This window comes from Lutra lutra, chromosome 3, assembly GCF_902655055.1.
Source record: "Lutra lutra chromosome 3, mLutLut1.2, whole genome shotgun sequence".
NCBI classification, from domain to species: Eukaryota; Metazoa; Chordata; class Mammalia; order Carnivora; family Mustelidae; genus Lutra; species Lutra lutra.
In genome coordinates, this window is record NC_062280.1 from 129,979,630 (window position 1) to 130,003,389 (window position 23,760).

Consider the following 23,760-nt stretch of genomic DNA (forward strand, 5'->3'; position numbering starts at 1 on the left):
CCAACCTCGATTATTCAAGCAGACAGTACTATGATAGATAGATAGATAGAACTCTTTTCTTTTTTTTTTTTTTTGACCTCAAGAATATCATAAGAATTTCTGGCAATTGTGAAAATTATTACACAGAGAGATACATCTATTGCATTCCAAGCAATACCATAAAATTTATTTGAGGCTAATTGGGCAGACTTCTGTTATGAAAAGGCGTTGCTTCCCCGGTTTCTTCTCTTCCTCAGTGCTGGCTGATGTAATTTTTATTAAGCCATTATATAACTTCAGTCCTGGGTCTATTATTTCCAAAATCCACATTTTCTTCCATTTTAAAATTAAGAAAATGTTCATTGTTCACGCATTGTATTTTCCATGACCCCTCAAAGTAACTGATGACTGTTTCATGATTGTAACTGCAAATTCTTTTGCTCGGGCTTTTTGGAGATGATGAATTTGGAATGGCTTACAGACTCCTGATGTGCTTTCCTCTCACAATAGTTAGTAATTCAAGCTCAAGAACACAGCATAGTCTGAGGATAAAAACAATAGAGGGCAAGGAATAAAAGATCCAAAAATGCTGGTGACAGGAAAAATCAAGGAGACCCAACAGGTGTAAGGAAGTCAGAGACTTGAAATGATCAGAGTCTATGACCTCAGAATGCAATGTTGATTTTCATATCAACTTTATTATGTTGGGTAATAAACTGATTTTAGAAATATGTCTATTTTATACAAGTAAATTCAATCAAATTTTATGGAGTGTCTGTACCTACAATACAATTAATGTATACGACTATACAATTTATAATCTTGGATTACCAATTTCATATGGATACAGTTCCTTTTTTTTTTTTTTAAGATTTTATTTATTTGACAGAGAGAAAGAGAGAGAGAGAGAAAAGCAGGGGGGTGGGACAGAGGGAGAAGCAGGCTCCCCGCTGCTTGCACTGATGCCGGGCTCCATCCCAGGACCCTAGGATCATGATCTGAGCCAAAGACAGATGCTTAACTGACCAAGTCGCCCAGGTGCTCCCTTATAGATTCAGTTCTGCTGAGGCATCTCAGAATGATACATGGGTTGGGATCTTGGTATTTTCATGATCTGCTGGGGAGCTGCAAAGTGTCCAACAGGGGCAAAAAGGTTGTTTTAATTGCTTCGAGTGGGCCAGCTGTAGGAGAGCCTGGGGCCTTTGGTGAGCATTTGCTGCAGCCAAATCCCCGTCAGGAGGGATGAGGCATGGTCTTGTCAGATTCTCTGTGATTTCAAAAGAAGCTAGAAATTCAGAATTTTGTGTGAAATTTCCTGATTTTTAAAGCTATCTCAAAAATCTTGTTTAAGTATGACAAAGACCAAACAAATCTTCTCTATGACTTTTAAGTCCATAACCTCTGACCTACAGCATCTGGCTCATCTGCGAGAGGCCTGACTCCAAAGCCTCCAGCTCCCCTGGTCCATCGTTTCGTGCCCAGGGTCCTCCACCAGCACTGAGGCTTTCTCCAGGTTTCGCTCCCCACCATAGAACTGCTCACAAACAGTGGGATTTCCCCACATGGAGTGATTACAGAGGCTAGAGGAAAGGATTTTTTTTTTTTTTAAGATTTCATTTATTTATTTGAGAGAGAGAGAGTGCAAGCATGAGAAAGAGAGCATGAGAGAGCAGGAGCACAAGTGGTGGTGGCGGGAGGAGGGCAGAGGGAGAGGGAGAAACAGGCATCCTGCTGAGCAGGGAGCCCATGTGGGGTCTGATCCCAGGATCATAACCTGAGCTGAAGGCGGATGCTTAATGGACTGAGTCACCCAGGTGATACAGGCAGGTGAATTTTTTGAGCATAAAGCTCCCAAACATATGGATTAGGTAGTTGCGGGGGTCATATCCTGCAGTATGAAATACATAATGAGTATTCATTTAAACAGCTTTTATTCAATGACGTAAACAGGTTTTTGTCGAATCATTACTTAATCATAGAGAATGTTCACACCCTGCCCCCACTCCCAGGCCGGAGACCGAAGGTTTACTTTTGGGAAAATTTGAAAGAGAGGGAGGTGGAAGTTCGGGGCGCTACACAGAGCAAAGGGCAGGGGTGAGACACAGGGATGAACACAGCAGCTCAAGTGGAATTCTATTTACAAACTTCCTGTCACTTCTCTGCGGCCTCGTCACTCTGCAAGCAGGTAACATCTGTCTCCCTGATGGCAAAAGGGAAGGGTTTTTTTGTTTTGTTTTGTTTTTTCTCGTCTTTGATAGTCTCTGAATGGCTCTCAAAGCACGGATCTCACCCACTGACTTTTTGGGTGGGTCCCCGAAGAAAATGACTAGCCTCCCAGCCAATCCGTGGAGGGTATGACTTGCTCTTTATAAAGTGAGCCCATACATACAGTTTTTTAAAACCAGTTTTTAAGTACTTTTTTCCTAAATATGAATGGACAGCCAGGCATCAAAAGAATATTTGAAGAAAGTGTTCAACACGGAACAGAGAAAGACAAAATAAATAAACAGAAAATCAAACCAGGAAAAACAGATTGTGCAGGAAATTAAATACACACAAAGTCAAAAAAGAACAGAGAATATTAAAAAATTCTTGGATATCAACAGTGTGATTCTTGTTTAGTAAAAAGTTTGAAGGATAAAGTCAAAGAAATGACCCCAAAGTAGTGCAAAATGACAAAGAAATGGAAATATTGAAGACAAGAGTAAAAGACTGAAAAGCTCAAGTACAAAAGTCTAACATCAGACAAAGAGGAGTTCCAAAAAGAAAATACGGAAGTGGAGGGCAGGAAATTTTTCAAGAAATAATATAAGAGTGTACCCCAGATGAGAACTGATCATGAACCTTCATCTCTAAAGATCCTACTAAGTTCCTAGAACAATGAATACACAGTTATGTAGGGATTTAGAAAGCTTACCTTCAATATAATCTGTCCTAAGACACCAGTGGAAGGTATGCACCAGCAAAATTACAGAGCAAATAATAGGAAGAAATTGGATCCAGAAGAGTATGGCTTCAATCCATGAAAAATAGAGAAAAATCCTAGGAGGAGAGCAGGTCTAGACAGCATCTAGCCAGATGGAACCAAGAAGGTGGAAAGGTCCAGGAGAGCAGGTGAAGAAGTAAATAGAACAGGTAAAATGGCAATAAATACGATGGAGAGTCATGAAAACATTAAAACGCATGGAGTATTTTGCAAGTTTAATAATGAGGTGGTTATTTGTTCATGGGAAAACAAAAAGCTGTCTGAAAAAGGTGGGGGTGGGGAGGGAATGTTATTAATGTCCTATTTGGCTTTGCAACAAAAAATATTAGTATAAGAACCTTGATGTAAATACTGATTAATGATTTAAATAAGAACAGACATTTAGGAGGATAAGGGAGGAAAACGGGGCAGTATGAAAGAGCTATCCCTTCATTATCACGATGCCTTATTAAATTTTGGAATAAGCATGTTACTTAGGACTATGATGGCAATTACTAGAAAAACCCAGCTAAAAGTTAAATGCGATTATCTGCAGGGAGCAGGAGAGGGATTTTGAGAGCGGGGTAGAGAAAACACTTTTTTTCATGGCAGGTCTTTGGTACTATTTGATTTTAAACTACATGAATGAATGTATGTGATTAAAATAATTTTTTAAAAACTGTACCACTGACTAATGCTTATAGATTCTGAAGTGCATTTGTGTATTTGGTGGTGGGGGGTGGGTGGGGGGGCAAGTAAATTGGTAGAGGGGCTCAGAGAGTCTAGCTGGCTTTCCTATGGCTGCCAGGGCCCGGGACTGGGATCTGCTTTCCTGAAGGTCGCCGGTGCGCGCCCCGGCACAGTTTCATCTGGGGCTGGGCTCAAGAGTCAGTTCCCTCGTCCACATATTGGTACTATGAAGTGGAGATCAATGTGAGCCCTAAATGGTCCCCAATGGCTTCTCCCTTCATTAACAACTAGAGACTCACCATTACTCATATTTTAAATAAACCACTAGACCGTATTTATCTGCTCCACTTGTTACTGCTAGGTAACACCCCAAGACTTCTCGGCTGCCTCAGGCCAGGCCAGGGTTCCCGAAGTTCTCGCTGCCGTCACTGAAGCTTCCGCGGGGCTGGGCTCTGGCATGACTGGCAGTTGCACAGTCCGTGAGCCCCAGCAACGCGGGGGTCCCAAGTCAGTCAGACGTCTTACGTGGACGCTAGCTCCTTCCTCTCCCCCGCAAGCACCCCAAGAGAACCAACTAGAAGGAAATGGTGTCCTGCAGCTTTACTTCTGTCAGAACATCACAACCCCCAGGGTCAAGAGGAGGGAACACAGACCAGTGTGGGGGGGGGGGGCGGTGAGTCAAGGTCCCATTGTAGGGGATCAGCGGGAGGTGTTGTCTTTGAAAAATGCGAGCTGTCGCAGCCTCACAGGCTTTCCACTCTCCGTGATCTGTCTCAAATGCCTCTTCCCATCTCCCTAGGACCCTCACCTCTTTCAGTATAAGGTTTGGAAATTACCTCCTAGGTGAAGACCTCTCCCCGTGAAGGTGTCTTTCTTTTCTCTGGAGCTCCATTGTGTTTTATTAAACAAATCCTTCTCACGGCCCTTTCATTTTCAGTCTTGTGTCACAGTTGTTCTGCTACCTGGGCTTTGATTCCACCCTGCATGCCCTGCGTAACTTGCCCATGGCATAAATATTTGCTCAGTGAAATAATGATCGCATGATACCACAAATAATAGTGGTGAAAAAGCGTGTTCCGCCGATTCAGGGCTCCTATTTATTTTCCTTTGCGAATCTAATTTCCGAAAAAATGGAAGGAAGCAAACACTCTCTCAGGAGGAGTTATAACAGAAACTGCGTGTGGCTGCTTCCTTGTGTTTACTGCTAATCTGTGAGAAACAAGGGAGAGGGTGAGGAAAAACCATGTCATTTACAATTTGATTAAAAAGCTTTTCTTTTCCTTTCATGTTTGATCCCCTTTAAATTTTTCCTTTTGTTATGGTATTGGGGGGGTTAGATCAAGAGGGTATTACTGCCTCAGTTCCTTATTCTGGAAACATCCTTGCAGGTGCATAACATATTTGGCCTTAACACTGATCCCTGCCACTCACTCACTGTCTTCTGGTCCCGCAGAAGGTCTTGCTGTTGTGCCTTGGGAACTTTTCTTCTGACTCTCCTGTCTGCCTGGAATGTTCTCCCTACCCCACCTGACCCCAATTCCACAGAATCACCTTCCCACCTGTTTGGAGCCTATGCTCAGAGCCACTTTCTGGAATGAAGCACAGCCTGATGACCCCATTCCAAACTGCTTCTCCCAGAGACCCGGCCTTTGATGAAGTAGGGAGACCTACTTCCTGGCACAGGAAGTACTTCCTGGGGGCCTAGTGGAGAGAGGAGCTCACTAAATTTATAGGGACTGCAAATGAAATGTGTGAAGAATTTGGGGGTTTTGGTTTTTAGTCTCAGAATGGAAGACCCTATAGGAGAAATTAAAAGACAAAAACAGAACAAGCAAGCAAACAGAATCCCTCTGGCATAAAAGATGGCATAATCTGCCATCTTGGGTTTCTTAGGCCATCCTCAGATGGAAGGGACAGATTTAGTAGCTGCTCAACACTGTAGGGGCTTCTACCTCTTAATTAACATCCCTTGAAGAACATTTGTAAATGAACCCGCCCAAAGCCCAAGGAGAGCCTCTTGTATCTGGGGGGTGGGGAGGGCAGATAAAGAATAATCTTTGAGGATTATTTAGGATCACAAAGGGAGACGGTAAAAGAAAAAAACAATTCCTAAAAACAGAAATGGGGCAGAAAGATTGGGTGTCTTCCTGAGCTGGTCTACTTGGGTTAATCCCATTCTCTGATTCTGATTTTCAGGGGGGCGGGCAGGGGGAGTATGCCTTTGCTTGATTTGTTATTTACTGTGGATTAGGGTATTTTAAGTTCTGTGAGGGTAGATGTTAATGGACATGATTCTTGCCCGGTAAGAACATATCTGGATTTTTCCCTATAGAGCTTTAAAATGAAGACTAACACTGCAGCATGTGTAATGGGAAAACAAAGGAAAGATTCTTGTGAGCACCACCAGGAAAATGCATCTCCTCTCCTTGGCACGCAGGCCATCCTTCCTTTGTTCTGCATTTTCTTTTTCTTTTTTTTTTTTTTAAGATTTTATTTATTTATTTGACAGAGAGAGATCACAAGTAGGCAGAGAGGCAGGCAGAGAGAGAGAAAGAGGAGGAAGCAGGCTCCCTGCTGAGCAGAGAGCCCAATGCGGGGCTCGATCCCAGGACCCTGAGATCATGACCTGAGCTGAAGGCAGAGGCTTAACCCACTGAGCCACCCAGGTGCCCCTGTTCTGCATTTTCTAACCACTTATCACCTTCCAACCTTCTTTATAGTGATGTTTATTATGTTCGCTGATTATTGTCTCTTTTGCTAAAATAGAAGCTCCATAAAAAGCATTCCAATTTGTTCCCTGTTGCCTCCCTAAGTGCTAAAACTGTGCCAGGCAGGCAGATCCTCCAGAAATACTTGTGGAAGGAAGTATTAACTTAGTCTTAACTAAGACCAGTGACTTTCCAATAGCTGGAACTTGCCCCACAGTAAGAAAGTTGACGCATTTGCAATCGAAATGAAAGTTTCATGAAATGGGGCTTACCTACCCTTACTCTACACAGCACACTCTGATAATTTCTAATTAGTTCTAGTCTACCTGGATTTACAAAATTGCTGTGGCTGCTCATAACTTGATGTCATGACTGGAATCTGCCATGAAGAACTGTGGCTTAAGACTGTGTAGAAACTGCTACCACATAAGGCAAATGGGAAAGAGGGAGAAGGGCGGGTAGTTACTTTCTACTACCAGCTACTCCGGTAATAGAAACATTGTGGAGATAGAGAATCTTAAGCAGGTTCCACGTCTGGCTCAGAGCTTGTCTCGGTGCTCAATCTCACAACCCTGGATCATGACCTGAGCTGAAATCAAGAGTCAGCAGCTTAACCAACAGAGCCACCCAGACTGCCCTTCCAAGGGACATAGTTTATATTTTCATACTCTTACCCTGTCTGATGATGCAGAAACCCTCACATGCTTACATGTCACTTTCTCTTTAGATGGAAAGTGTTCTCTACCGCAAGGGGAATTGAGTTATTTTGAAAGCAAACAGCCATAAATGAGCCTGTGAACTGATAAATGATCTCCAAGTCTCAGAAAGAGTCAGTCAGTTAGTATCTGCTGTTGATAATTCCAAGCAGGAGAATTAGGTGACGAGGCAGAGGTAAAACATTTAGAAAAGTAAAGCTGACTATTATGAGAAAAATACTTTTCTCAATTTTGTTGAAATCGGAGAGCAGCTGTTTCATGAGGGTATTATAAAATTACGTTGGTGATTTTAGTAATAGATGTTTACTGAAAAGATTCCAGCTGATGGGTGAACCACAGGATGCTTTTGCTGACCCTGTGGTAAACATCCCTTATCTGAATTCTTTATCTTCTTGTCTCTTTTTCTCATCTAGCCTGCTGTGTCCCTACTTGCTCCTTACTCATTCTCATTTTGTTGCTGTCAGAAAAACAGAGATAGAAAATCCAGGGATTGGAACTCCTCTGTGTCTCCCAGAACATGGTGATTAATGGACTAGGTGGATTCTGGTCACAAGCTGGATATTTTGTTAACAACCTAGCATCCGTGACTTGGAAGGATTTTTATAGCAGCATGATTTAGTGTTAAACAGAATGAATTAACTGACGTTGATTAGTTTTGTACAGATAAATGAGGCAAGAAACTTAATCTCTGATTTATTGATATATTTACTCCAACTGAGCTATGAAATTTTTTTTACTTCATTTGAAGGAAGCTTATGCTTAAAAACAAATGAATAAGCCCTTTTATGTAACCTACTTTGGAAAAATCCAGACAAAATGATTATACAAAACTCCAGAATCACGCCATGATTTAAAAAAAAGGTACCCTGGGGGTGCCTCGGCGGCTCAGTGGGTTAAAGCCTCTGCCTTCAGCTCAGGTCATGATCCCAGGGTCCTGGGATCAAGCCCTGCATCAGGCTCTCTGCTCAGCAGGGAGCCTGCCTCCTCCTCTCTCTCTGCCTGCCTCTCTGCCTACTTGTGATCTCTATCTGTCAAATAAATAAATAAAATCTTTAAAAAAAAAAAAAAGTACCCTGGCCTTTGTCTTGCCTAGGTGTCTTGCCTATGTTTGTCCCTAAGCATACCTTTACTTCAGTGAGGTCTTATAGAATCTCAAATTTGGTTATATGTGTATTTAGGAATTCTATATTGGCTAATGAGCAACCCCAACTATAACTAGGTTAAGGAAGAAAAAGGATCTTTATTCAAAGGATGGGGGGATAACTCACAGAATTGGAGAAGAGCGTCAGACACTTAGGGATTAGACTTGGAGATAATTATTACCATGGCGAGGGGGGGCAATCTCTCTCTCTCTCTTTCTGTTTTTCTCCCTTCCTTTCTCTCTCTCATGCTCACATGCTTGGGTCTGGTTGGCTTCTTTACACCCCACCACAGAGGATCTCTTCCCATGCCAACAAGTCCAGATTTACTCCAGAGGGAGGAGAGACCCTTGCCTCTATATAGCCGAAAAATGTCAGTGAGGATCTCTCATTGGTCTGCCTTGGGTCATTCAACTGAAAGTTGAAAATTATTCCTGTCTTATGTCTATTTATTGTATATATGCACGTAAAATCCATAAATTAGGTAATATTGCACACACGTTATCTTTAGCTAACTATAGTTTATTAAAATAATTGATGATCCTTTGTAGCTAACAAATAATGTTCCATTTAATCCCTTAGTCCCGGATTATTTCAACTGATCCTTTCTTTTGTCCCTTTAGATTGTTTTACCTAATCTAAGAACTATGTCTGGCACATAGTAGCTACTCAAAAAATATTTGACTAAAAGAATAAGTAAATAGTCTCACATTGTGAGGTGTTCAGGTTGTTTCGATACAACTCTTGTTGATGAGGAGTGTACGGTTTTGGTGAAGAGCCACTAATTTATGAAGGGCTATGAAGAGGCATGGAATCTACTCCAAGTTCATGTGTTCAGGATGTGGTGGGAAAGGAATGTCTAAATGCATGCAGGAAGCCAAACAAATCTTCACAGAGGCGTTGAGAATGGAGCCGAATTTGGAAGGAGTAGACATTTACAGTGAATAACTTGGGAAAATAGCACCAAGAGTAAGCAGGGTTAATTATGGACACTTCTTAGAAGAAACGAATCTAAAACAGAAGGCAGGGAAGGCTCTGGATAATAAAGGAAAAGTAGAATAGTCATTTCAGGATTGATGGGTTGTCATCCAAGCTACAGCCCTGTGTGAGGGGTATCAAGAAATTGACTTGCCTGTGGCAAAAGAGTTGGGTTGGGAAGTGATGAGATATGAAACACACATGGGTATGGAACTGTACTAGTTCTAACTCTAGTGAGAGGCAATAAGACTTGGTGCTCAGAGTCAAAATTCTACATATTTAATTTGCTAAGAAGTCCAAAGCGAAGGCACGTAAGGTCAGCTACTGCCTGTTTCCATACATCTGTCTGACTGTGTGTCAGGGAAGGTGGATGTGAGGCCTCGAGCATAGGTTGGGGCCCAGATGACTGAGGCAGGTCCTGGGCAACGTTTGGGGAAGTGCACACAGAGACTATTGGTTACAGTATCTTTGTGTATAAAATTATAGGTGGCTCTGTTTTGGAAATTATTTTTGTGTTCTTTTAGATGATGGTTTTGTGAAGGCTGCTTGAAATCCTTTGTGAAGGATTTTTTTAAAAATCCTTTCTGAGGGATTTGCAGTTCATAATCTGCAGAGCTGTGCTGATAGAAGAGGGTTTGGTCTACAAATAATAACATTGGGTAGTTGGCATACTTGGGTAACAACAAAGGGTGGCAGTGCCTTTGAAGAAAGTCCTTGGACATGTAATGGTGATTTAAAATTTGTTTAATCCCTTGACCTTTCTTAAAAGAATATACTTCTAATTTAGAATCAGACAACACCTCAAGGTCTCTTCTTGGGTAGGGAGTAGCCACAAACCAGCTGTTTGAATTATTTTTTGCTTATGGGCTGCATTTCAGTTCTTTAACTGTTGGTCTCAATTTAATTAAGATTATTTGTAGGATTAAATTAATCCTTTAAGAATTATTCCATTTCATTTTTTAATTTTTTTTAATTTTTTAATTTTTTTAAAATATTTTAGGCAGGACACTTTTTTTTTTTTAAAGATTTTATTTATTTATTTGACAGACAGAGATCACAAGTAGGCAGAGAGACAGGCAGAGAGAGAGGAGGAAGCAGGCTCCCCGCTGAGCAGAGAGCCCGATGTGGGGCTCGATCCCAAGACCCTGAGATCATGACCTGAGCCGAAGGCAGAGGCTTAACCCTCTAAGCCACCCAGGCGCCCCTCCATTTCATTTTTTTAAAAAAATCTAAGGAATGATAGCCAAAAGTGACCTTTTCAGTATTGCCTCTGAAATGTATCTGAATGATTGTTAATACCATCCACCCATGTCTTCTCCAACTTTTGACTTATCCACCCAGCCACAAGCAGGCATCTTCACTGAGATGTCAGACCCATGACCCAAACAGAACTTGATCACTTTCCTTCCCCAGTCCCTTACTTGTTGCTTTGTCTGTTGTCCTTGATTCTTTCCCTGCCTTGCAAGTCATGTATGATTCATCCCCAAGTTCAGCAATGGCCTAAATCTGGCCACTTTTCATTATCTCCTTTGGTTCAAAACAGCATCATCTCTTGTCTGGTCCATGGCAACAGCTACCTAACTGGTTTCCTTGCTCCTATCTTGCCCTCCCAGAGACTGTGTACCACGTTGAAGCCAGTGATCTTTTAATAATCATAAATCACATTACTACCACACTTGAATAATAAACTGACCCGACCAGTCACAATTATAAGTGTTTTTTATATACTAACTTACTTAATTCCTGTAAGAATAAGAACATAGGGTGCTGTTCTTGTCCTTATTTTACAGTTGGGGAAACAGAGGCACCAAGAGTTAGATGAGGTGTCCAAGGTCACACAGCTAATAAGGGCACAGAATTAGAACAGTCTGACTTAGCCCATGTTCTTAAACATTATACTTAACCATCTAGTGAATTTTGCCTTATTTGGACTGAAATCCAAACTCTTCATTGAGCTCCACAAGGCTGGGCCAACCTGGTCCCAGCCTGATGCAGGCTCAGCTCCCCAAGAAGCAGATCTTGGGGGAAGAAGTGCTTGAAGAGAAGTCAGTGAGGGCATGAGAGCAGAACTAGGGAAGGAGTAAAAGCAAGGGATGCTGCCATTTCAGCTTGATCCCCTGCAGGACCTCTGGACTGTAAGGTATATCCCAGAGTTGCCTTCCAGCTGGACTTCTGAACTCCCACACAGTCATTGGCAATGGCCCCTCTGGGTTCGGAGGTGGGAGTGGGGGCTAAATATCTATGTCTGATTTTTTTAGGAGGTGCCCTGTTTACTTTCTACATGGCTTTCCTCCAAACTGCCACATTCTCACCAGACCCTCAGATCTTTCTTTACACTTGCCCGGTCCTCTACCCAGAATGCTTTTTCTCTCCAGGTCTTAATTAACATCCTTCATTTATGCTGTTATTGATAGATCCTTCCTCAAACATCCCTGCCCAAAGAAACCTTTTGTATTGTGCCTCTCCGTTTCAATCCCTGCCACCTCCTAGTGTCTTCCTCAGCTGTATTTTGAAGATCTCTCTTGCTCCCTGGAATGTAAGCTCCATGAGATTGGAATCTTATTTTGAATCCTTTTGATTTCTAGAAACTTAGAATGGTGCCCAGGACAACATTTGTTAGACAAATGAATGAGTGAGGGCTTCGACTTTGTTCTTCCTTTTGCAATTTATTTGCACTGATCCGTGTCCTTTGAATAATCATATACATTTCAGAAACAACTCATCAATGTCTACAAAAAAATGTGTTGGAGTTTTGTATGGGATAGTATGGAATCTAGAGATCAACTGGGAAGGTTGGGTAACTTCCAGTGTTGAATTTTCCAATCCATAAACATGGTATCTCTCCCATCCAACCTCGCACCAGAGGTCTTAGCTTAAACAATAAGGAAATCATACAATGAAAAGCAGAACTAAAAATTAAAAAGTGGTATCTTTCTCCTTTTTCTATTTCTTCTTGAGCTACTTTTAGTAACTTGTGTATTTCTAGGAATTTGTTCATTTCATCTAGGTTATCTTATTTGTTGGCATACAATTGTTTATTGTATTCCCTTATAATCCTTTTATTATGGAGGTAGATATACAGAAAAGATCAGTAGTAATGTCCCCACTTTTGTTTCTGATTCTAATATTTGAGTCTTCTCTCTTTTTCTTAGTCTAGATAATTTGTCAGATGATTGTCTGGATACTTTACCTTGTTTAAATCCACTCTAATCTTTATTATTTCCTTTTTTCTGCCAACTGTAGGTTTAGTTTGCTCTTCTTTTTCTGTTTCCTTTAGGTGGAAGGTTAAGTTCTTGATTTGAAGATTTTCTTTCTTTAATATGGTTGCTTACAGGTGTAAAATCTCCTCAGAGCACCACTTTTGCTGCATCCCATGAGTCTTGGCATGTTGTGTTTTGATTTTTATTCATCTCCAAGTATTTTCTAACGTTCCTTGTGATTCCTTCTTTGACCCATTGATTTGTAAGAATGTGTTCATTAATTTCCACATATTTGTGAATGTTGTTGATTTCTCATTTCCCTTCATGGTGGTTAGAGAAGATATTTTGTATGATCTCAATCTTTTAAAACTTATTAAGAATTGTTCTGTGTCCTCACATATGGTCAATTCTGGGGAATGTCTCATGTGCACTTGAGAAAAATGTGTATCTGATCTTGTTGGGCAGGTTGTTCTATATGTCTGTTAACTTTGATTGATTTATAATAATGTCCAAGGCCTCTGTTTTCTTGTTGATCTGCTGTCTAGATTTTCTTTCTTTCTTTTTTTTTTAAAGATTTTATTTATTTATTTGACAGAGAGAGAGCACAAGCAGAGGGAACAGCAGGCAGAGGCAGAGGGAGAAGCAGACTCCCAGCTAAGCAGGGAGATGGATGCGGGACTGGATCCCAGGACCCTGGGATCATGACCTGAGCTGAAGGCAGACACTTAACTGACTGAGCCACCCAGGCACCCTGCTGTCTAGATTCTCCGTCCATTATTGAAAGTGGAGTATTAAAGTCTCCAATAATTATTATCAAGTTATGTATTTCTCCCTTTAGTTGTATCAATTTTTGCTTCATTAACTTTGTTCTCTTGTTGATGTGCATGTGTTTATAATTGTCATATATTCTTGATAGATTGACCCCCTTATCCATAAGTGATGTTCTTCTTTGTTTCTTGCAACAATTTTTGACCTAAAAGTATATTTGTCTTCTATTAGTATTGCCACCTGGTCTCTTTTTTGTGTATTTAAATAATATTGTTGTGTTTGATCTCTAATCATTTCAAGGATTTCTGCATATATATTCCAGGGAATATAGATTTTTCAGAATGTAGATTTCAAAATCAACACTGAGGCTGGGAAGGAAGTGAAGAGGATATTACACACCAGTGTCTTATGCCCCACATTGGGTCATTAGTGCATTTTGAGACAATGCTGTATTATTCTCAGTGGCCTACCAAGCCAAATTCCTTCTAATTTATTTTCTTGATGGGGTGTGCCTGAAAGCTCTCTGTCTTTCAAGGTCTCAGAAATAAAATACAACCCAGGTTATCTTAGGAGAAAGTTTTCCCATTCTGGATCAGAAAAATGTTTGCTTCTGTCCCAAAGTCTTTGATCTGGTTCTTACTGCCAGCCTTCATTCCTCCATATCTGTTCATTATACATATTCTGCCCCAGACACTTTGCTATAATCTGAGAAGAGAGAGCTGAAAGACCCAGTCAATGTCTTGGAAACCCCTATAATCTGGACACTTCAATGAATCCAACACAATAGGGTGAAGGTCTTTGAGAGAGGTCAGCTGTGGAGTCACATGGAGTGGACACTTAAGGGCAGAGAGAAGGAAGATGTCAGGGAAAACTTCCCGGAGGGGTGATGGCTGAGCTGGGTTTTGAAGTGGGGTGAAGCTGGAGGGACTGGGGATTGGAAAACTTGGGAGAGATGCACCTATGAAGGCGTAAAAACCCAGGTGACTTCAGACCTTCGCACAGCATGCATTGTGTCTGGGACTCAGGAGCTGAGAGGCAGAGACTGTAGGGCAGAACAGAGAACAATTAGGCAAGGGTTATTTAGATCATGGTTTTCAAATAACCATCATGGACATTTCAGCAGGACTGGCCATCCGGCTTCTCTGAGCTATTTTCCTTCCTTAAATTTTAAGATTTTTTTCATACTTCTAAAGCAATACATGCGTATGGTAGGAAATGTGAAAATACAGATAAGCAAATTGAGAATTATGCCACCTGCAATCCTGCTACAAAACCTCATTTGACAATTTATAAATCATTCCAGGTTTTTATGTACGTGTTTTTCTTTGATAAAAAAATATTGTTAAACTCTCCTTATTGCTTTGTAACCTGCTTTTCTGTTCAGTTAGTATTTTGGATACAGTTTTGACATGTTAATGGACGTTCTTTTGTATTATTTATAATGTCTGAATAGTAGTATATCTTTAGTCATACCATAATGTGTTAAAACATGCATATATGGTATGAATATTTTTGAATATTGGACATTTCAATTGTTTTCAATATTTGGCTCTTAGAAATAGTGTGTAGGTGAACATTCTTAGGCATACCCTTAATTACTTCCTTGAGTCCTTGTCAAATAGCTTTATTAAATCTCAATCTTGAAATAACAAACTTGTAAGGTGAATGTACATGGAATGATTAGAAAGCAATGCAAAAATAAACACAGCCATGTCCCTCTTAATCATCCCTCACTGTTGCCACACCTTAAGCAGTGACCTTCCTACACTTTGCCCTACAGTAGTCGATTACTCAAACCTACCCTCTGAACATGGATTGGAGGTGAATGAAGCAAGCTTCAGTTCAGCTCAACAGACACTGGGACCTCCACGTGTCAGGAGGGGATGAGGGAACACCCAGGGAGTCGGGGCAGGAAGGCATCAGCACCTGTGATAGGTGATGCAAGAGAGGTATGCCTAAGACTAGGAGGGCACCCAGAGGAGAGACATGCAGCCGGGTGTGGCAGGTTGGTTGGGGGGGGGACTTCCTGGAGAAGTTGCCATGCGTGATGACCTCCAAGTTGGGCTGCTGTGGAGAGCAGTCAAATAAGAGATAAAGTAGGGTTTGAGGGGTGGGGTGAGTGGTTAAGACAAGTGACATCCAAGATGCTTTCTCTATTAGTTTGCCTTCTCCAGAGAAACCATTCATTTGTCCTTCCCTTTTTGTTCTCTTCAGCTCCTTAGTGCATTGGATGATGCCAGACCACATTGATAAGGCTGATCTTATTTGCTCAGCCTCCCAATTTAAATGCTAATCTCATCCAGAAATACCCGCGCGTAGACACGCCCAGAAATAATGCTGTAATGGTTTGTTAAATTAACATTTGTTAAGTGGAACACAGGGCTGTATGGTGAGCTTGGGTTCAACAACTGACCGCAAGAGAACTTGAAATAGAGAGTTTGTGACTCATAGGTCCTAGAGGAAGTACAGGGCCTTAAGGGGCCCCGTGGGGAGAGCGTAGACAAAGAGAGAGTCAGGACCTAAAGTCATGCCTTTATTAAGGTTCCTAGGCTAAAACCAGACGGGTCAATGCAAACAACAAAAAAAGGATTTTGGTAAGCCCCGGGAGGGGGTGTTTCTATCTAAAGGGCCCCTAAGCCATCCAGGTGCTGGGAGGAAGGAGAGCCTGGTGATCACAAGGGCGGATCGGGAAGTCACGTCACAAAATTACATTTGCTTGTGACCCTGCAAGCTGCTGACTGGGGCACACACTTGCAGGAGAACCTGGTGTTACTTAAGGTCCCTGAAGGCCACTTGGCCAAAAAAAACAGATGCTGAGGCAGCAATACCATGGCACAGCTTAGCTAAACCCTTGACAAATGTTTTACCAGCTATCTGGGGGGCAGGGTGTTCCTTAGTCCAGGCAAGTGGATGCATAAAATTAATCATCAACTTCCCAATGCTGCAAATGTATATTTCTCTAAAATCATCAACTATTTACTAGACAGTTTTACTTACCTCCTATCCTTTCATCCTCACCGTGTTCCTGCAGGAGAACACCCTCTATTCCTATCTATTCAGAGTAACTGAGGCTCACCCTGGTAATGGATGGGGGAGTTGGGATCCAAACCCAAGTCTTTTCTCATCCAAAGCCCAGGTGGTATCACTATGTCACTTGGCTGTTCTTTGACTGAGTTCCTTAGCAGGTGGTGTTCAGGCTTTATGGGCTGGACTTATCTTTTTTGGCTGCTCATCCTTTAAGTAGAGAAGGAGTAAGCATTCATGGAGATTTTACCATATGCGAACTCTGCGTTAGGTGTTCTATGTAGATTATTTAATCCTCATAACTACCCTATGAGAGACACAAGGAAGTTAGTTTCACCTGCCCGCATTAGGTAACATGGTTAAAGGTACACAAAAAAAGTAATGGAGCAGGAATTGTATCTGACATTAAAGACCATGTGTATACCTCCATGTGGCCCAGGGCATTCATTGCCTCGCCAAACCTCTGTGCTGTGTCAAAGTAGCCAGGTTTAGAGGAGTGGCCCATTAGCGTAGGGTTTTCTGTTGTATGACTCTTCCTTTGGCCACCTGCAAAACTGACCCAGATCATTAAGTTCTTGGGTTGTTTTCACTCTTACCTGGACCCTTATGCTGTCCACCACAGTGTTTGTTTTATAAAGGTATGTCTGCTAGATTTAGGACATAAGGGTCTGTGGGCCTCAACTGGGCCAAGTTAGGAAAGTGCCCTGGTCTTCCATCCTGAGGACTAGCCTGAGCTCCTCCCTTTCTTTTCTGATTAACTGTTAAATGACCTGATGAGATTTCCTGACAATGGGGAAGACAGAGGTCAAGTGGCTGAGATGAGGAAGATAAAGGTGGGAGATGTCACAAAGCCAGCAGCCCAGCACGACTGAGCCTCAGTTTCTTGAACCCCTTGGGCAAAGGCCACTATTCTTCTGATTCGGTTTTTATTCTCCATTTCCTTTGTAGCATATGGGTAGCTGCCTCAGGTCATGAAAAAATTTATTCAGTGGAATGAAACATCGTAGATATTTACCAAGAAACTAAAAATGAAAGTTAGACATAAACTGTTTTATTCCATTGAACTATTTGGCTGAACTCATAAGAACAGTGATGAGATCATTCTTGGACACCTGCACCGAAATGAACCATGAGAAGAATATTTAGGAAAGATGAAGAGGATATTTGGCATTCTGAGCGAACAAGCTTCTTCAGGCCCAGGGAGTGGGATGAAATTGGCATGATCATTTTGGAGAATATGAGTCAAACAGAGAACCGGAATGGGTTTTTCAGGGAGGATATATTAGGGGAGTAAAAGGCTGATAAACAGCATTTGCATTTGTAGAAAAATAGGGGGAGTAAATAAAGGAATGCAAAAGTGAAGAGAAACTTAATTCAAGTAAGGGAGGAAAAACCCTGTAGTCCTCATTAGTCTTTCTAAATAGAAGGAAAACAAATGAAAATAAGCTATCAGAAGTCAGTAAGATATTATGGGATTATGAAGCTAATCTTAAGCAAGCAAAGCCCATTTCGTTGATGTAAGAAACTCCCAGATGAACACTGACTAACAACGGACATCTGATCTCCTTGAGGCTGCATTTGGGTGATTCTTGTTCTTGGCTTGTACCTTGCACTCTAGGTCCTATGGGAAACCAGCACTGTCCCAGAGTTCCAGAGGGTGGGCCAAGGTTAGATGTTGGAGTTGGTCCTTAATTTATTGTGCTAATTCTTCTTAGGGAAGAATAAAGATTGTGGAAACATGTGTTAGAATTTTAGCTGTGAGGCATGAACACAAAATATTAAATTGACTCCAACAACTTGAGTCAACTTGAAAAGTCCCAGTCTCTTAGGATAAAAAAAATATATAATCCTATTTAGAAATTCCTGGTATGATCATAATGCAGGACTGGTTCTTCTCATGAAGCCTATTAATGGAAAATTACATAATCTAAAGTCGATTAAATAGTAGGGTAGGATATAACAAATTCTTATTCCGTTAACTTTTTGAGGATGAATAATCACTTTGCATTCCAGATAAGAAATTCATATTTTCCATTGGCTACTGAAAAATAATAGAAACAATTCCATCATGGTAGCAGCTCTCTGTGGGCTGAACCACCTCGACAATAATTTATTGTTTCCAGGTGACTTTTACACTGTGGGGTTATTCATTAGGTTAGACTTGATGAGAAACAGATACCAACAGAGCTGCAGATTCAAAAATGTTTTGTATTTCTTCTCCCAATCAAAGATAGATTCACCATGGTTTTTCTCTTTTATAGGCTCATGCCAAAATCTGGCATCTCTACAATACTTCTTTCCGTCCAACTCAGGGAGGCCAGGTATCCATTGCACTAAGCTCCCACTGGATCAATCCTCGAAGAATGACCGACCATAGCATCAAAGAATGTCAAAAATCTCTTGACTTTGTCCTAGGCTGGTTTGCCAAACCCATATTCATTGATGGTGACTATCCTGACAGCATGAAGAATAATATTTCATCTCTTTTGCCTGATTTTACTGAATCCGAGAAAAAGTTCATCAAGGGAACAGCTGACTTTTTTGCTCTTTCTTTTGGACCAACCTTGAGTTTTCAATTATTGGACCCACACATGAAGTTCCGCCAATTGGAATCTCCCAGCCTGAGGCAACTCCTTTCTTGGATTGACCTTGAATATAACCACCCTCAAATATTTATTGTGGAAAATGGCTGGTTTGTCTCAGGGACCACCAAGAGAGATGATGCTAAATATATGTATTACCTCAAAAAATTCATAATGGAAACCTTAAAAGGTAGGATTGGGGATAAAATTCTAATTTCCTGCCAAAATCCACAGGAAAAACAATCTTTCAGATGATCTGTAATAAACTGTGTGAATTTATAGTTTTAATAGTAATGCAGAAAATCATTTTGGCAACAGCAGGAAGGCATTTATGTAACACCTTTCTCATTTGGGGCTTTGAGGAACTTAAATTCATTTTTTAAAACTCATTTTGGAAATGAGAAACTGGGTTATAATGTGTGAAATAATTTGATTTTCAGAGATGCTTCTCTAAATTTTTAGATTATATTAAGGGTTAAGTAAATCTCAGGGCATCTAGATCTCTGTACATGTTTAGGGTTCTTATTATTCGTATTGAATAGAATAATTTTTTAAAAGACTTTATTTATTTATTTGATAGGCAGAGATCACAAGTAGGCAGAGAGGCAGGCAGAGAGAGAGAGGAAGGGAAGCAGGGTCCCGAATTGAGCAGAGAGCTCAATTCGGGGCTCGATCCTAGGACCCTGGGATCATGACCTGAGCCGAAGGCAGAGGCTTTAACTCACTGAGCCACCCAGGCACCCCTGAATAGAACAATTTTTTTTTTTTTAAGATTTTATTTATTTATTTGACAGAGAGAAATCACAAGCAGGCAGAGAGGCAGGCAGAGAGAGAGAGGAGGAAGCAGGCTCCCTGCTGAGCAGAAAGCCCGATGTGGGGCTCGAACCCAGGACCTGGGATCATGACCCGAGCCGAAGGCAGCGGCTTAACCCACTGAGCCACCCAGGCGCCCCTAGAATTCTTTTTTCTTTAAAAATTGTTCTATTGGGGCGCCTGGGTGGCTCAGTGGGTTAAGCCGCTGCCTTCGGCTCGGGTCATGATCCCAGGTCCTGGGTTCGAGCCCCACATCGGGCTTTCTGCTCAGCAGGGAGCCTGCTTCCTCCTCTCTCTCTCTGCCTGCCTCTCTGCCTGCTTGTGATTTCTCTCTGTCAAATAAATAAATAAAATCTTTAAAAAAAAAAAAAGAAAAGAAAAAAGAATTCTAACACTTCCTGAAGAATAAATTGCATTGTTCATGCTTTTAAAGATTTTAATTCATTTATTGCAGCAGCCACAATGCTAGGATAGAAAATGGAACAAAACAACTTCTCAGGCCCAAAGACTGCCTACTGGAAATAAAAATATTCCAAGTAAAAACGTATTGGAGATCATCTTATTTGTGAAGACTTTTATTTGTAGAATTGTCCAGGTGTGATAGCCTTCTATTAGTAAGAAAGGTCATTGGTTTACCAAACAATAAGCATTATATGTAACTTATTTCCCTAAGTAATAAACCCTTTAAGTATTCTTGAGTCATGAGGCCAGTACCCAGGTAAGGGTTGGTCAAGTTGTTCTCATCCTCTCTTCTCTTTGCAGCCATCAAGCTGGATGGGGTAGACGTCATTGGCTACACAGCGTGGTCCCTTATGGATGGCTTCGAGTGGCACAGAGGCTACAGCATCAGACGTGGGCTCTTCTATGTCGACTTTCTAAGCCAGGATAAGAAACTGTTGCCAAAATCATCAGCCTTGTTCTACCAAAAGCTGATAGAGAAAAATGGCTTCCCTCCTTTACCTGAAAATCAACCCCTAGAAGGGACATTTCCCTGTGACTTTGCTTGGGGAATTGTTGACAACTACATTCAAGTAAGTCAGCTGACAAAACCAATCAGCAGTGTCACCAAGCCCTATCACTAGTAAGTAGTGCTTCCTTATTAGGTTGTCATGGCTCATTGTCCATTCTTCAGGCCAGACGTGGTTCCTGAGTGAGCACGTTAAAAGGCATTTTGGAACATGGCACACTTCTCTCCAAAAATCTTCCTAGCTTCATCTTGCACTTTAAATCAGCCCCCAAAGAGGAACAAATTAAAAATATATGAATATTTAAGATCTGAAAAGATAGTTAAAAAGATAAAATACTCCCTTTTAATTTGGTGGTTTTCAATGCTTTTTAAAGCAGTTGAGTTCTTCCATAAACAAGAAGTAACACAGAACTTCAAATTTTCTGAGATCTCAGCGGAGCAGCTGAGCCAGAGGCAGGAACACCAGGCAGAGCTCTCCCGAGGCAGAGCTGCATGCTGTTGCAGAAGCCCCTCTGCAATGAAAACCCTTGCTCCAAAGATTCACTGTCCCAAATTTCATTTCTAGAACTAGTCATCAAAATGGTAAGAAAGTTCTTCAAAATGGTCAACCAATATTTATTGAACACTTACTATTTAGGCAATCCTCAATATTATTTTTAACTTTCCAATCTTAAAGGGATTTGTTTTCTAGAGTTTGATGGAATATTTTAGTAGGCACTTATTGGATGCTTAGTGTACAAAGCCCTCTGTTAATCGCTGGGGGTGTTTGGTTGAGGGGAGTACACACTGAGATGAGTAAGGTTGACTCCTGCTTTCAAAGAGGTCTACTGAGGGAAAATGCTGGATACACAAATAATATAACAGAGTGCACAGAGTAGGGTGCTAAGTGAGCAGGGTGATGTTTGGGTCCTGCTAAATAGTGTGAGAACAAAGATGGGATTTGAGGGAAATTGGAAGGAGAGGTGAACCATGAGACTATGGACTCTGAAAAACAATCTGAGGATTTTGAAGGGGCGGGGGGTGGGAGGTTGGGGGAGCCAGGTGGTGGGTATTAAGGAGGGCACGTATTGCATGGAGCACTGGGTGTGTTGCAAAAACAATGAATTCTGTTATGCTGAAAAGAAAAAAAAAAAAAGATCAAGACAGAGACAAAGGTTGGTATTCATAGACAAGCAATGCTGTCTAGCATTTAGCATGCTGGGTGCTTCCCTCTACCCTTCTGAGTTCTTAGCTGAGATCCCCTATAATTAAAGACAGATTAACAACAGAAAAACAAATAGATGTTTATTAACATGTATAGCTTCCATATACATGAGAGATACTCAGAGAAAAATGTGTAACTCCTTGAGGTGACTTAGAATTCAGGCTTAAATACCATCTCAATAGAAAAGGCTAGAAGTGGGGCGCCTGGGTGGCTCAGTGGGTTAGGCCGCTGCCTTCGGCTCAGGTCATGATCCCAGAGTCCTGGGATCGAGTCCCGCATCAGGCTCGCTGCTCAGCGGGAAGCCTGCTTCCCTTCCTCTCTCTCTGCCTGCCTCTCTGCCTACTTGTGATCTCTCTCTGTCAAATAAATAAATAAAATCTTTAAAAAAAAAAAAAAAGAAAAGGCTAGAAGTGAGGGTGGGACATAGGTCTCTTAGGGAAGAACAATTTTTAGGAAAGACAAACGGGCCCTTAGAAGAGTAGAAGGGAACCACAATAGCTTGCGACAAAGTGTCTGGGTGTGGTGGTGACCTCTGGTCTCCTCTTTTGAGATAAGACTCCATGTTCCCTGGGGGGATGAAACTCCCGGGAGGGAACTGATGACAGCGGAGTTCCTTTTGGAGCATCTGTCTTTAGACAGGTAAGGGAAGTTCTGAGAAAGCCTTTCCCTGCGTTTGTTATTTTTGGAGTGCTTGAAGCTTAAAATAATCAGTACACCAGCAGAACATACTTTGGGGTAGCAGGCCCTGAACTCCTACAGTCACATTTTGGGGTGGCATATTCTGTGACCCTTCACGTCAAAAGAAGTATTTAGAAGAATGCTTGGATCTGAGGAGAGGTCTTTTGGTTGAAATGGGTTGCTATTTTCTTCTAAGTATCAAAAGGAAATCCTTTACCTATAAGGAAATAAATCAACACTATCCTTAACATGTTTTTTTTGCTGGGTTATATTATTCTTAGGTCTTTTGCAGACCTCAGTTGGTTTAAAGGGCAGTGTCAGACTTAAGTCCCTTCTTAAATTTAGAAGACAACTTTGGGACACTGTTAGCAAAGTTGTCTGAGCACAGGAGGAAGAAGTCTAGCTCTGCCCTGTTTGTTGGGTTTGGGGGTTTCCTCCCTCCTCTTCTCTCTTCTTCCTCAACCTCTGTTCCCAGAACCTGCCTTTCCTAATTTCTCTCCTAGAAGTGGGATCCACGGTGGGGTTCAAATAGGGTGCTGGTCTGGGGAAGGGGACAAGGGGAGGGAGATGAGCTCCCCATCCCTCTTTACTCCCCTGCTGGGGGTTGGTTGGTCCCTGGTCTTCGTTCTCTCTCCTGACCTGCCAGGTGCCACTCCCAGCTGGGCTCTGTATCCCTTGTCCCTGAGGATTCATGCTCTTTCCTGTTTTCTGACAGCAGCCTGAGCCTGGGGAGGTAATTCGAAGTTCAATTTTACATGGAGGGAATTTTCTGCCAACATCTCTGTCCAGACAGTGGTCGTTGTGGGATATTGTGGGGGGCCCCTTCATTCCTGCTCTGTTCCCCATCCCTGGACTGTGTTTGCCTTGGGAACTGGTAAGTAGTGAGAAAGTTTTAAGGGTGCGACCTGTTTCCTTGAGAGAGAGCAGGGAAATTCTGGTCAGAAGCAGCAAGTCTGGCAGTGAGGAGGAAGGGGAGAGGATTGCTTTTTCTTCTCCTTAAGGGCGGTTGTGTTAGAATTTGATCTGATGCCAGCCGTGCATCAGCTCTGGACCCTTCCTCTGAGGTTGCTCTGCCCTTTTATCTCATCAGTTGTGTGGGTTCCTACTTCTTCATGTAGCGAAGCCTCCCCCCTCCCCCTACTCCCCAGTCTCTCCTGCACACAACCAACCACACACAAACTAATTCCCTCTCAAACCCATGGTGGATGAACTTCTCCAGAAGCTCTCTAGTGGGAAAAACTTGCAACTGCTCTTTTGTTCTCTTTGCTTTTCCCCTTGAGCCTTGCTTTATTTTGGCAGTGCCCTTCCTAAGTGAACTTCCTACCTGGCAAAGTAAAAACAAGGTTGTT

General features: G+C 41.8%; 1 protein-coding gene across 1 annotated transcript in view; it reads left to right on the top strand.

Moving 5' to 3' along the window:
- The window catches only part of KL (klotho), a 44,173-nt gene that overhangs the window by 13,836 nt on the left and 6,577 nt on the right, over nt 1-23,760 (top strand). Inside the window, exons 2-3 of the mRNA XM_047723127.1 lie at nt 18,429-18,939; nt 20,325-20,593. Coding sequence (XP_047579083.1) covers nt 18,429-18,939; nt 20,325-20,593 — 780 coding nt within the window. The remainder of the gene's footprint in view (nt 1-18,428; nt 18,940-20,324; nt 20,594-23,760) is intronic.